This window comes from Calypte anna, chromosome 7, assembly GCF_003957555.1.
Source record: "Calypte anna isolate BGI_N300 chromosome 7, bCalAnn1_v1.p, whole genome shotgun sequence".
Classification (NCBI taxonomy): Eukaryota; Metazoa; Chordata; class Aves; order Apodiformes; family Trochilidae; genus Calypte; species Calypte anna.
In genome coordinates this window covers 25,028,667-25,043,833 of record NC_044253.1, presented here as the reverse complement: position 1 = coordinate 25,043,833, position 15,167 = coordinate 25,028,667, and the positions used below count along the sequence as shown (strand labels likewise).

General features: G+C 38.5%; 1 protein-coding gene across 1 annotated transcript in view; it reads left to right on the top strand.

Annotated features, from left to right (window-relative positions):
* PDE1A (phosphodiesterase 1A) overlaps window positions 1–8,871 on the top strand; it is a 38,578-nt gene extending 29,707 nt beyond the window's left edge. The window contains exons 12-13 of the mRNA XM_030454013.1: window positions 249–524; window positions 8,314–8,871. Of these exons, the coding sequence (XP_030309873.1) occupies window positions 249–524; window positions 8,314–8,369 (332 nt within the window). The 3' untranslated portion in view covers window positions 8,370–8,871. The remainder of the gene's footprint in view (window positions 1–248; window positions 525–8,313) is intronic.
* The last annotated feature ends 6,296 nt before the right edge of the window (window positions 8,872–15,167 follow it).

Below are 15,167 nucleotides of genomic sequence, written 5' to 3'. Positions count from 1 at the left end.
ACAATAACCATAAAAAAGAGGTACAAATTAGAGATCAAAGCAGAAAGCAGACCACTATGGTTCACTTCAAAAAGTGTAATCCAGAGCAGAATCTCACTCATATTAAAGACACCAGTGGAGGTGCCCTCATGCAGAAAGTCTGTGTTCACAATGTTCCCATGTACATCTCTATCAGTCACTACTCTGAAATCAAACAACTGTGGCATATCCTTCTTATCTAATTCACATATTTTGTTCCCTCTTCGTAGAAAAACTTGTGAAAAATGTTGGTGAACAGGAAAAAGACCAAAGCAGAAATTCCACAGATGCACAGTTACAGGAAGAGACAAGAAGGATACAGAATGAAAGTAGTCAGGGAAGCGATGGCACAGCCTGTCCTCCCAGACCCGTCGTCCCACAAGTAGTCTCTTTGGACACTCCTCTAAATGATGAATCCAACTCAGAACAAAGCACTAACTCTGAGCCGAACCCGAAAGATCTCACCGATACCCAGCAAGAACCCCAGCAAAGAGACCCACTGAATGGTAATGCTTTCTCACAGAGCACCAATCAATCTAATGACGCTGCCCAGTGTGAAGCTGCAGCAGTGCCTGGTACCTCCCTGTCAAACATCAACAGTAATGTGAAATAATGAAATAAGGTGTTGTGCTAACCACCAGCGTAAGACATTTTCTTCGGTCATGTAGAAGCAGCAGTGGCCTAAAACCATCAAATAAAAGCTGAGTTACATAAGCAAATATCATCTTCTTGATATTAGCTATTTGGTATCTTGTTAAAATTTTTTATGTAAAATACCAAGACCTTTAGCTGAACTGGAAAACTGGTTTAAAAGTAATTTAAAGATGCATATGAATAGCAGTTTGCTATTGGAGAATGAGGTAAAATTTCAAAACAGAAATATCTTACATTTCCTCTTGAAATAGGTAATTATTCTTTGCTATAAAAATACATCTCCCTTAGTTTAGGTGCATAATATGCTTATTGATTTGTAGACCACATCCTTTGTACTAAATGTAATGCAACTTTTAGAGTTAAATTTAAGCAGATGGAATTTGCTAACTGTAGTAGGAGTGGAATTGTGTCATCATAATCAGAAAGCTCAGTCTCCTGACTATAGTTTGCAGGACAAGAGGAGCAGTCAGAGAATTCCTATGTCAGAATTTGATTTTAGAATGTAAGTATTTTATCACAAACTGGCTATGATTTGGTATCTGGTGACTGTAAGACAAGGGTAAGGTGCTCTAGCAACAGGAAGAGATGCTATCAAAGTAAAAAGGCACTGTGCATTTTCACTTCATTCTCTGAATTTGCTTACTGTTAGAATAAGATTTGTGACACTTCTTTTCCTCATTCCTAATTAAAATGCTAAACACATTACTGCTTTTATGACAGTGAGCCTTGTGATATTGTGCCAGAAACATGGCATTGTCTGAGCAGCAACACTGAAGTACTTATAAGGCTTAGCTTAAACTCAAGTATATGACTTGGCATATTGCTCAAAAATGCTTTTATGGAGAACTCCCACGTATTCTAGAGTTCTGTATCCTGTTTTTGTTGACAGGTTTTTTTCCATAAAAAATAACAGATGGTTATTTCAGCATTCTAACTCCAAATATTTACACTAAAATAAATTTCACAGCAGTTGAAGTTGACAAATTGACTATTAATTGGCAAGTTTGTCCTTTGACGTGTATTTTTTGCACCACTTTTGTATTAGAGCCCAACTTGGAATTTTAGTGCCTTAGAAAAATGTAGTGAAATGAGGCAACCAGGTGCCACTAATTGCCAGGCAGTGGGCATGAGCTTGTGTTAAGCCCACCTGTGCCTGATTAGGGTGGGCCCCAACTGCGCATGAGCAGGGTTAGGGGGCCAATAAAAGGTGAGGCTTGAAGCAGAGGCTCAGCTCAGTCCTGAGCAAGCCAGCAGAGAGGTCAGTTGCTTCTGGAGCAATAGCACTGATCCAGGCTGACCAGTCCTGAGGGCAACAGACTCAGAGCACTATTTGTGAGTCTCTGCTGGAACACCTGGTTGGACCTTAAAGCGCCATGCCCTAAAAGAGGTTCGTCTTGCTACAGAAAAATTTCCCGTTTCCTGGATGAGGAACACAATAAGAAAAGCCACAGCCTCTGTCTTTCCAGCTATGCAGAAGGCAGTTCTGGTGTGGCTGTCTTTGGGGGCCTTTAGATGACTGACCAACAAAAAAGCTGTTTGAGAGGTCAGATACAACTCAGCCTGCAGTAAGGGCACTCTGTTGCCTTGTCAGTCTTTACATTCTACCTTTTCTGTGAGAAGAGAGATTTCTTATTTTAGAAAAAAGCTAATCTCATTAATTTTCTAAGGCTGGGAATTTTCTGCAGAATGCCTTGTATTTTAGCACTTCAAACTGAAAAGTTTATGAAAAGGGTAAGAAGTGATTGCATTTATAATAGTGTAATTCCAAAGGCAAACATGATTTGGAAGGGCTTTTTTGGTAAAACATATTTAATAACATGAATTCTACCTATACAAGTATGTTCCTTCACTAGAAGTGGAAATATTCAAAAAGAGTTCAGAATTCAGAACAATAAAAAATAGAAATAAGAGATTGCTTTAATTATTTTGTGGAAATAAATAGTATTGGTAATGTTGTGAACATAAAGCCAGAGCTCATACAGGGGTATTGTGGAGCTATTGAATCACCAAAGAGGGAGTTGTACTTAACCATGGCCTAATAGCAAGCCATGGCAAAAGGGGATATCTAGCAGGAGATGTAGTTAAATCAAGTTATTAATCACAGAGAAACAGCAAATTATACTCCCTTGTGGGGATTCCTCCACTTACATCTGAGCTATTGTAGGTTTTGCAGCACACATCTCAGTTGCTGCTGATTGCCATGGAAAGCTTTGGCACAGAAATGTAGATTTCTCTACTGGAACTAAACATCTGCAACTGAAAATTGTAGACTGATGTATAAAAATCTTTGGAAATGAAACAGAACTGGAAGGATTTTTCCAAAACCTCTCCTTTACTACAAGCTGTGCCTTTCCTTGCTGGTGATAGTGTGTAAAACACAGAGGCTCCTGCTCATGCCATTGACAGATCACACATCCAGCCATGGTAAAACTCTGTTCTGCATAGGTCTGTAAGTTAGTTGGAAAACTGTTTTTCTGCAACTGTTTGTCAACAAACTTAGTCATCAGTTCTTGTTGTTGTTCCTGGGAAATTATATTGTCACAAGACATTACATCGTCAAAATGTTGTTGTCATGGGAAATTCGGGAAATTTAGGCATTTCCAAGTCTTTGGATCTTGCGTTCTAGAATAGTGACTTTTCACCTATTTAGATCTGTGAATCCTTAGAATATTTCCAGTGAAAATTTGTATCCCTGGTCAGCCAACTTAAGCCTACAGAAAGTAAGTTTGCATTTCTTTTGGATTCATGGACCTTTCATGAATTCCCTCACAAGTAATTCATAGTCCCTCAAGTCAGAAAACCACAAAATGAAACTGGGTTTCTGATTTAGACTGTCACAAATTTTTAGTAGAGTGCTATTATGCATAAAATAAGGATATTGCTTAGGTGTTCTTTTTAAAAGGCATTTGATATTTGAAGGTATTCTTAGTTGTAATGTTATGTGGAACTTCTGCTTACTGTGGTATATTGAATTTACCCTCACCCATTTTCTGTGATTATTTCTGTTCATTTTCCAGCATAGATAAATACCCAGGTAAACGAAGAGCTTGATGAATATTTTTCCTAGTTTCTTTAGCATGTTAATATCAGAATCAAATACTGTCTGGCCAGGTGCTTGTAGATATTTCACACCCTAAGGGTGTAATATTTAGTATCGTATTTACTTATTTGAAGATAGTTGATGTTTCATGAGATTTTTATTTTGCAGAGTGATACAAAATATACTGAAAACAAATGGAAGTTACATTTAGTGAAACAGAGCAATTTCAATATGTTGCTCAGTCACAGTGCTCCTGTGATTCCCATTACTTGCCTCTCGAATATGCTCACCAACACAACACTGGGTGTGCAAAGCATACATGAGCTGAAGCCAGCTCAAGCCTGTTGCTTTCTTCAAAATAATTTGTTTCTCTTTTATACTCTGAGTGACTTATTCACTTTTTCTGTGCTGGCCTGGCCAACTCAGGGAGCCAGTCGTGCTCTTCTAATGACCTCAGGGAGATGAATCTCTACCACCTGTTCATGTCCTCAGCTCTGATATTGTCAGTGGATTCACTCAACTGGCACAGGTGCTTATCTGACAGAAAGCCACCCTCTTCTCCTCTTTCTGTTGGGATTACCAGGGTTGGGTTTCAGCAGGATATGAAATTGTGCCTCAGTGGTAAAACTAACTGAAAAGGGAGATGCTGCAAGACAATAGGGCATGCTTTTAAGCTCTGTCAGGGGACGTTTAGGTTAGATATTAGGAAAAAATTCTTTACAGAGAGGGTGATCAGGCATTGGAATGGGCTGCCCAGGGAGGTGGTGGGTCCTCTGTCCCTGGAGTTTTTTAAGAAGAGACTGAATGTGGCACTCAGTGCCATGGTCTAGTCTAGTGGATCAAGGGTTGGACATGATGATCTCAGAGGTCCTTTCTAACCTGGATGATTCTGTGATTCTGTGTAAGCATTCAGTATAGAAATATTCTGCAATATTCAATAGCAAAGGGAAAACTCAAGCTAAAACATTTCACATTTCTCTTACAGTGGTGAAATGATTTACAATTCTAAATGGAGGGAATTGCATTTAACTGTTTGAATGTAGATACTTAATATCATTTCAAGAGTTTTTATTGCTGCAGTGTGTGTAGAAGCCTAATAACTAAAAATAGCAGAGCAATCTCTGTTTTTACAGTCCCCTTCCTGTTTTTCTGCATAAGTGATGTTTGACATGGTTGAGGGATTGTTTTGTGTCTGGTGCCACAGCACTCAGCACAGAAGGGAGATGCATCACTGGTAGCATCCCTACTTTTCACTTTTGCCAGTGGATCCAGAAAGGACTCCTGTGTGCCAAGATCAGATAGTTTCAATGGAATGTCACTTCAAGCAAACAAAAGGTAGCATAGACACGTGGCCTTACATGTTTTCCTGTTTCTCAAACTAGAATTATTTGATTATTCTAGTGAGCACTATGCCTCTATGCATTATTAGAGATTGTTCTTTCTCTGTATATTTTGTACTAAGGAGAGGATGTAGAAGGCTGAAGCAGTATCAGCTGACTCCTGGGACAGAGCAGCAAGCATCTGCAGGCACTGAGGCTCAGAGACTGAGTCAGAAAGCAAAAAGAAAAGCAACATAGTTATTCAGATTGAAATTTCATATGTTAACTGTCATTGTTAACATCTCTTCTGTCTTTATAAAAAGCAGAAACCTCAGTTTGGTTTTCTGTGAGTCAGTGCCTGAGTTATATCAGAGATGGGGAGCAATGGGATGCAGATGATCTATCTGCATTCTTGGGAACTGTCACTGGATGGATGTACTGTGATGAGGGGGTTCCTCATTTAAAAGACAACAGAGACTGTTTTCCTCTCCTTGTATCTAGGTGTGCCTCTTGTAAGATGTAGTGTTTTATCAACAGGAGTGGCTCTGTGCTGTTTCCTGGTCAGTGCAAAGGGAGAACTGAAGTTGCTATTACACAAACTTCAGTTGTGACCGAAAGTGATTTTTCTCCACAACACCTTTGTCCTTTCCATCATCTCTCTTTCAACTCTCTCACTCAATCAACTCTCTTTTAATTGAGTGTTACAAGATTAAATGGAACTGTTTTAAGGTGATTTTTTTTTTAAGTGATGATTTTCCTTTTCTCTCGAGTGCTTTATTAATTAGAACATTCATTTTAAAAACTGCTATGTTTAATTAAACAGCTCCACGTTTCAATGATTTATAAATGTTAATTGGCACAGTTTTAATTCTTCACTCACGATGATAGCTGCATTAATCCTTAATATCAAAATGTAAAGGAGATAATAAATCTGTGATGGAACAGATTATCAGCAATTTCACTCTGTATGACAGCAGAAGACTGCCCAGTCACATCGAGTTATACAAAGCATTCACTGTCATCAGCAGGCAGTAACTGAAAGCCTCTGGAGGATAACCAGGTTAAATAGCAGTGGACAGATCCACATCAACAACATGATTGATGGCAGTGCAAGTGGCATCCAGTAGCCACCCATGCCATGCAAATGCCAGTGACCCTTCAGTGCCACGGGGGCCCTGTGGGGTGGAACTTTGCATCTCTGCAAAGCGGGTGCAGATCCCCTGCTTCATGGGTGTCCCTGGTGCACACTGGGATGAAAACCACAGCAAATCCTGTGGTTTTAAAGAGGAAAGGGATTACAAGGTAATAGCCATTAGCAACATTTTAGAGAGCAGACTTAGAACATACAAAACCCCATACATTAGCATGAAGAGACTGATGTATGGTTTAGGAGTCAATGTTCAGTTTTTATGAAAATTAAACGTACAAGATTTTTGGTTTAAAGCCTCCACAAACCACTCTTATCCCACTCCTAAAACCCTGTTAAACACTGAGGTTAAGAGATTTTCATACCATAGCCCTCCTTCCTTTTTTTTTTTTTTTTTTTTTTAATGGGTAGTAGTAAAAGTTTTGCTAAATCCTTCCAAAACCAACTTCAAGCTGCAAGATCTGAAGAACTTCGTGTTCTAATTCATGTTAGTACAATTTTGAGGCTTCAAAATCTGTCAGAGAACAAGGTTGTCTATATTTCATCGCCACAGAATTTATGTAAAATAAGGGGGACAAGGCAGAATATTGCTTGGAGGAATACAGCCTACACTGGTGGCTGTATTACAGCGTGGGCAGCACCCACTCTGCCACTATTCATGATGAAACAAGTAGCAATCTGTAGCAATCCTCACTTGCTTAATGTTAAGCCATGGTGAATTAATTTTCTCCTTTCCTCATTCTCATCTCATGAGCTCCCTTTCTTCTCTTTCTCATTTCTAAACTGTGAGCCTCTGAAATTTCAACTGCCTTTCTGTTTTCATTTTAGGGCACATGTCATCTGCTTTCTCTTTCCGTTCCTTTCCGTACCTTTTTTTTTTTTTCCTGCCTTTCAAAAATCTTCCTCTTCCAGTATTTTTGTTTTTATAACTTTTCTCCTCTCAGCTCATCTTCTTCAGTTTGAGACTTCTGTGCTTTTCCTTTTTCTCATTTTCAGTTCAGCATTATTAACCTCTGGAGAGATCACTCAACTTGTAAAACTGAGAAGTTTTATAATTAGTAAACAACACCATACATTTCTACATTCTCCCTATGCCTACTAGCTCTAATCAGTTTGTAATTTTCTCATCTGTATTCATTCAAAATTACTGAAGCAATAGTTTAAGCAACAGCTTAATATTATGATTGGCAGTTTGAACTTAATGTTGTATCAGCTAGTTTGAAAGCTACTTGTGGCACAGATCCTATCCCATGGAATTAATCGAATTCTTAGAACTTGACATTGGCATCTTTATCTGAGAGAAGCTTATTCCCACTCTGAATGCCTTCATTAAAGAGGATTTAAACAGCACTTCACTGCAGAGGATGGATTTTGACTTTCAGTAATGGCAAGATAAAATAAACCAAAACCAAACTCACTTTTTAAACACTTACTAATGTAAATCTCTTCATATTTCTCTTTCATAATGCGACCTACTATTTTCATTCTATCTTTTACCTTATGGATAAACCATAATGATTCATTAATTCAATCCTGTGCTTCCTCTAGTGAGAACACAATTAAAGAAAGCAGTGCCTAGAACCTCAAATTACCCCTAAAAAAAGTTAAGGGGAAACATTTCCTGTCTGTCTAGGGCTGTACAGATTCTCTTAACCTTGTTAACTTCCACTCTCAGGTTCCAAACCACATTTTTTTGTCTTCCAGGTGAGCCTAAATACTGTAAGAAATCAGAAGATATAGTAAAAGCCACTGAGCAGAAAGAAGCATTGATACAGAACTAGATTTGCTGTTTCTTAGAGCCTTCTGACATTTGAGGCAGGACAGGTAATTTTGTAATTTGTCATTTATTGGGAGAGTTTTATATCAAAGACTAATTGCTATTATTATCCCCTTTGCTTTATTCCAGCTGTGGTTTTATTACAAATTTTTTAAATGGGGACATGGTAGACCCCATTTTCTGCATCCCCTTAAAAGCGATTAACATAAAGAAGGGAAAAAATATAATTTTACTTCTCTCAGTCCTTAATGTCAGACTGGTTATATAGTAAAACATCTTCAGTTCATGCATATTAAATACTGGATGCAATAGTATTAAAAATCCATTGCTTATGTTTTTTATTTGACCTCTTTTGCAGGCGAAAAGAACTCTAGCTGTTCCTTCCCCATGCTCTCAGAGGCTGCTATCTGTTAACTTCTTGGATCATACTGTTTCTGTGGAGAGTGATTTGACAAAATGATCAAAAACATAAAATGTAAACCCCTGAGTTGGTAACTCAAGGCACTTAACAACTTGCAAGATTTCAAATGTATTTGTTGTTGCTATTTCCTCTTCTATTCTGCTTTCTTATACTTGCCAAAATTCTTTTTTAAGCCAAAGCTGGACCTCACTGTATTGCATCACTGGCATGAGACATTTGTAGTTAACCATGACACATGTGAAAACATGACATTTATCATCTGCCCAGGATTGCTGTTATGTTCCACTGCTTCTGGCATCCAATGGAAGTGGACAGTCAGAATGAAACGTTGTTATAGATATTTGCTCATGCAACTGTGCTGCATGCAACATTGAAGTCCTACTTGTTAGCTTCCTTAAAATATCTGGAAATAAAAATAAGCAGACTGTACAGGGAAGCTGTAGAGTTACATGGACGAGCCTGTGGAGATGATGGATTCTTCCCCTCTGTGGGAGCTGCCAAATGGAGAGAACTGGTGTTTATAAAATCAGTATTTGAAATATCTCTTAAAAAAATAATCAAATAACATCCAGTATTAACGATTAAAACATTCTCAGTCCTAATTTTGGAAGACATCAGTAAAGATGTCAGCCCTACATGAAGCTGGTGCTTGTTGTTTTGTAGGGCAGAAGAGCCAGCTACAGGAATATGGGAAAATTGTTTCAGTTCAGCAAAATGCTGTGTTTGCCTCTCAGACAGAGCTGGAAAGTGACACCGAGGTCTTTTATCATGGCATGTCTCAAGTGCAAAGGTGACAACGTGAATCCTGCAAAATCCTTGCTAACATTTGTTTCATTAAAAAGAAAGTATTTGAGCATCTTTCCCCAAGAGGCAGCAAAAATGGAGCATGCAGGCAGTTACCTCTGCAAGAAGCCTCACAGTGAGCCCTCCAGCCTGAATTGTGCCCAGAAAGAGACCCCATTTTCATCTCTGCTTCCCTCAAGCTGCTTCTGACCTCTCCTGGCTCTCCCAGGCATCCCATGTGTTGCAGCCAACCTCATGACTCTCTGCTGGAACCTGCCAGGAAACTTCCATGCTCCTCCTTGATTTGTAAGCACTCAGGTTGCTGCACTCCCAGTTCTCCTTTTTGGACCTTGTGGTTCTTACCTCGCTGACCAAAAAGTCTTTACAGTCAGCCATGCTCTGCTCTGAAGAGGACTTGTGGTGGCACTGCCCTCTGTGCAGAGACCAACAGGCAACTGAGACATTCTCACCTGCTTCAACTCCTTCAGGGATTTAACCAGAGCTCAGCAGGCGTCAGGCTCAACCACAACAAGGGGACACTTTGTCCTGGGTGAAGAAGGAATCCTAAAACACTTACCCGAAACTGAGGGACCCTTATAAATCCATAGTGACTCTTTTCTGACAGCGGAGCAATCAAAAGTGAGCTGGGGAACAGCGAGAGCTCCGAGCCCTGAGGCAAGGGTGTGCCAAAAGGTGGAATTCCTGTCATTGAATATGTAAGCCATACACATGCTATGCATAAGTAGTGTGCATAGTTTTAACTTAAGAAAAGTTTGTGCATATAGGATGTAAAAAAGTGCATTTATATTGTTTTGTGTATCTGGTCCAGGGCTTATATTTAGCATGGACACATTTCTGTACAGTGCAGTAACAAATGAAACGTTAACAAATGAAATTGTATCATACATGTTATAATGCAATTGATATTTTTTGCTAAGAGTTAAGAATTTATATATTCTCTGCTAGTGTTTGAGCAAATCATTAGTAGGCTGGGTCACTCCGTACACCTCTGCATCCTTTTTGGGAATGTGGAAATCTTTTTTGTTGTTCTTGTTTTTCTGTTTGTAATAAAATACAAACCAACTTATGGTTTCCTATTGTCATTATGACATGACAAGAAACATAATGATTATATCAGACTTTTTAAAAATGTCAATATACTGTGGAAGTAGCTCATCTTGTGCAAGAAGATCTGAGAACTTGGGACCTTATTTCAGATATGTTGTGCATCTGCAGTTCCCACCAGATTCAAAATTAACAAAAGATGACTGATATCTTTAAAAATTAGGCTAGTTAGGTATTTGTTTGTTATAAAATATTCCTCAATGTCGTAATTTATGGTTCACTGAGACTGAAAGTCTGGATCAATCAGAAATAATTTTTTTTAATTGTATTTTCAGTTTCACACTTTTGACATAGTTGAAGTTGACTGTCTCTTCATTGAAGTTCTCTTCATTGAAACTCATTGAAGTTTTCTGTCTCTTCCCCATCATGATTTATATATTCTGTAAGAATTTTCTTCTGGAAATGCAAGCAGAAATTATAGCAAATTTTGCAGACTACTTGGGGCATTCTGTGGGGCTTACAATGTCTTGTTATTATAGCCAGCACCAAGATTTCCCACAGCAGAAACTAGAAGGAGCTCCTGATCTCACAGGAGGTACTGGATGCCTGCAGAACTCATTAATTAATATAGAAATGTGATTTGTCCATAAATAATTCTATTTGCTCACTTGTATTCAGTTTTAATCACTGTGGTAGATGTTTCTGAAATATAAGAAGAGTCCTTGGTTTTTCTTTAATACCAGCTGATTATCTTTCTTTCTTCTGTAATTTTCAGCAAGATTTTGCCTGGACATGACCCAAAGCTTAGTGTGTTGTTTGGATAAGGAGAAAAGTGCTTTGGTGAAGACTGAGACAGCTCACGTGTGTTAGTTAAGGTTTTGACCTTAGGTGAAATTTACTTTTGGATAGCAGAAAGGCTTCTCAAGAGGGTCTCTCCCTGAACAGTAATTTCTCTCTGAAACCTGTAAGGCTGCGCTACCAAAGCACTGCATGGGGCCATAAGAAATGGTGTTTGTATATGCATCTCTCCCCCCCAGCATTATGGGCATGTACCCCTGCATTCAGCACACTGAGGAGCCGTAGCTATAGATTAGCCCTCAAGAGTTTTATTTTGTATTTATATCTTAAGATATCTGACAGATATATTATGTAATATTGTTATGGGTTATGATCTAGCCAGTATTTTTTTATTTAATTTTCAACAAGGCAATCTACAACTGTGTGTTTTTATTCTGCTGTATTTGTCTGTATTTCCTATGATGATATTCCTAAATAAATTTGATTTGAGGGCAAGGATTGTGCAACTCCTGAGTGATAGTTACAGTTTTGCTTGTTTGTGCATGTTTATCTTTGCAAAGTGGCAGAGCATAAATGGTTGTTTCCAACCCTTTCACCTGCCTGTAACTCCACACTTTCCCTCTTAACTGTGGTGGTTTGCTGTACAAGCTCACTTGCATTCTCATAGTATTCTTAAAAACAATTTCTTTAAGCAAGTCTTGTATTCTTACTTTTTACTGTTGAAATGACCCTTACAGGAAGAAAAACATAACTGGCAGAACATGTTTTATCCCCAGAAATTCTTACCCTGGGCTGGTACTGATGGAGTCACTGGGACTGTTCATGTTAGCAACACTTCTTTAGGAAGGATACAACTTCAGAGGTATGTGCATGACATGATGTAAATTTAATTAGCCAAGTTCAGTGGATCAGGGAGGAAACAGAGCCCATTCCCCTAACTGGAAATGCATATAAAGAATCCCATTGACTTAGACATGTACCAAATCCTAACAAGGTATGTGATGGAAATAAATTGAGACAGCTACTTTATATCATGTTCTTTTCAGTTCCTTTCTTCCAGATGCCTCCACAAAAGACCTTATTCTGTTCTGTAGATGCCAGAAGTCAAACAAGCCACTATGATGAGCAACACAGTTTCAAATTAACAAATAATGTTTGTCTAAAGTGATGTCTAAAGTGTTTATATTTGAGACAATATGCAGTTATTACATGCGAAAAAGGAAAATGTACAACTATGATTCTTCAGCAGCAAGTTAAAAATACTTAAATTCACAGTAGTTTAGCAGATGAAGATTTGGCTGAGAGGGAGTGCATCCACTTTTAAATCATTCTTTGAAAAACTGCATCCCTGAAAACTGGTATGGAAATATTGGTAGAAATGTCATTTAAAACTATGAGGAAAAGAAAGTTTCCTCTGTAAAACACAGTGTGCAAGTATCTAGGCCACCTAGGATAATCTTACTTTTCTTGACCTTTAATTATTTAATGGATCTCTAGAGACCCCTTTTTCATGTCCTAGAACAAACATTCAGAAGTTTTGTCAAACTGTGAATGCCTAACTACACCCCTGGGAACAAAGCAGCAAGACATAACCACAAAATATAAATGTGAACAATCTTTTAGAAACCAGGATTATAACTGTTCTGGGCTGAACTTTGCTGAAAAATACTTTCCTCATGCTGGGACAAGTTCTTTGCTTATAACCCTTTTATGGAGAACTGTAGATAACTTCCCATAAGCTGTATCTCTTCAACGCTGCTTTTCTAACAAATTACTTAAAACATGAACTTTAAAACTGTTGGGTTTTATGCATTTGCAGCACCCTGTATAGATCATTATTACAAGCATGGGGTAATGTAAAATAATATAAAAAAATAATAAAATAATATAAAAGTAATATAAAATCTAAGATAAACAGGGCAGTGCCACCAGGACACCAAAGTGATAGAGCAGTCACTGCAGCCACCATGACAAATCAAAGCAAATGACAATCCCAGATGCCAGGTTGAGGCACCAGCAGAACAAACAGAGCAGCTACTCAAAAAATAAGATATATTTCAATCAAAATTACTCAGCACTCCAACAGACCAAAGAATATCACAAGTTCTGATGTCAGGTGAGAATAGCATTACACAACTTATGAATCCCTAATTCTTGTGAATAATCCTTTCAGAAAGGAACAGCCCCCCCTCTCAAGGGTACCCAGAAAGTGGAATCACCCACAATGGAGAGGGTGAGGGCTCACTCAGGAGTATTCAGCATAATTGCTCACTCGATGGCAGGCTGAGGGTTTTCAATCCTAAGAAATTTCCTTGGGTGCTGTCCCAGGGCTTCTGATTACAGAATAACTGCTTGAAGAACCACACAAATGGGTCTCTGCTGGGGGTCCCATTTTATAGTCTTCTTGGCTCCAAACTCTGCTCATCTATTGGCCATGTTCCCAAGATCCCCAGTGGATCTTGGTCCATTCCAGTGCCTCGGGGTCCCTGTCTGTAGACACAGTGTGCTGCCAGTGCTGCAAGAATAAAGGCACAAAAGAGCCAGTGCCATGAATGCAAAGGTGCTGAAGAGTCAGTGGCCACCAACAGCTCCAGCCTTTCATGGTGCGAGTGGGAGGGTACTTGCCACAGGATGTCAAAATCAAAATGGTAGGTACCATATAGGCCTTCAGCTGGAACACAGCTGAGCAGAACAGATGTTTTTTCACTTCTTTTTCGGGCTGCAGTTATAAAGCTATTTCATCAACACAGAAAGCTTAATGTGCTTACAAGTTCACTCTTCTGAGCATTCAAGAAGAATAAGACTATGGGGTTTGTACCTTAATACCAAGAAAAAACACCATGAAAGAATTTTCTATTTACTCTTATAAAGCCTGGTGTGATTATTTTAATACAAATTCAATGAGCCAAAAGGGTCAAATTCTCCTATGATGTAATTCCATGAAAGCAAAGAGAACCAGTGTCATTATACCAACAACCAATTTGATAATTGGGTAGTAATTAGTTTACTCTTGATTTCTCTATATTCAGCTGATTTACTGACTGTTTTCTGCAGTGGAGGGTACTCTGAGGCTCTAATGACTGTGCAAAGTGCTACTCAACTTCAGCCATCTTAAATTCTTTTATTAAAATTCTGCTTCTTTTTCACTGAGACCTCTCCCGTTTGGAAGATGACTGTGTTTTTCTTTTCTGTCAGAAAGGAACATTTCACTTTGTTGTTTGGGGTACTCCAGTAGTCCATAAGTGGAATGAATGGCACTGTATTTATGGCACTCATTGTAATATGGTGCACAATGCACTTTATTGCAGCATTTCTGTCTAAGACATGAAGTAATTTGGGGTAGGGCAGAACCACGACTGCAATCAGAGTAGTTTTGGGGGACATGTGTGTGTTCTCAAGTAGATAGTATGTACGGGAACAGGACTGCAGGGCTGATATTTCCAGTAAACTAGAGGAAAAAAAATGGCATGAGCAATTCAAAAATTAATTATAATTGACCTTCATGTCTGTTTTTAATATTCAATCTGCTGAGTGTTTAAAGAAGCAATTAAAAGTCCCATATAATGTTAAAACTCCTGATAAATGTAATAAACAAATGACATATTCAAAAGAGAGGATCTATGTCCCATTAGGAGAGGAAAAGAAAGATGAGAGCAACATATGGCAGTATAATTAGCATGATTAGGGAAGCACATCAACAGAATTTATGCTGCAGGGAAAATGTAATAAGAAACCAACACACTTTCCTCACTGCTTTGAAAACTGAAAATATTGCTCTTTGAAGAGGAGAAAATGTAGAAAGACTCTGGCATTTAAAGCTGTAACTGGTGTTCTGTCATTAAAGCACACACAGCCATCTGCAAACCATTTATTTTTTGCAGAGTTCACATTGTCCCATTGCTTTGATTAATAAAGAGCAATATTACACCTCAGCTGCTTTTCAGAAAGATGTTATTTTGGAAGCCTAATTAATACTTGTTCCACAGCTAGCTTGAGGTGTTCCTGATTGCCAGATCCTGAGTTCTTCCTTGTTTCTCATTATGTGGAGGGGACTGCTTCTCAATGCAAACCTTTTTGGTTTGCATTTTGGAATAACCTTTTGACACCCCTGCTTCTGAACAGCCCTCCCTTCAGAAGAGCTTATA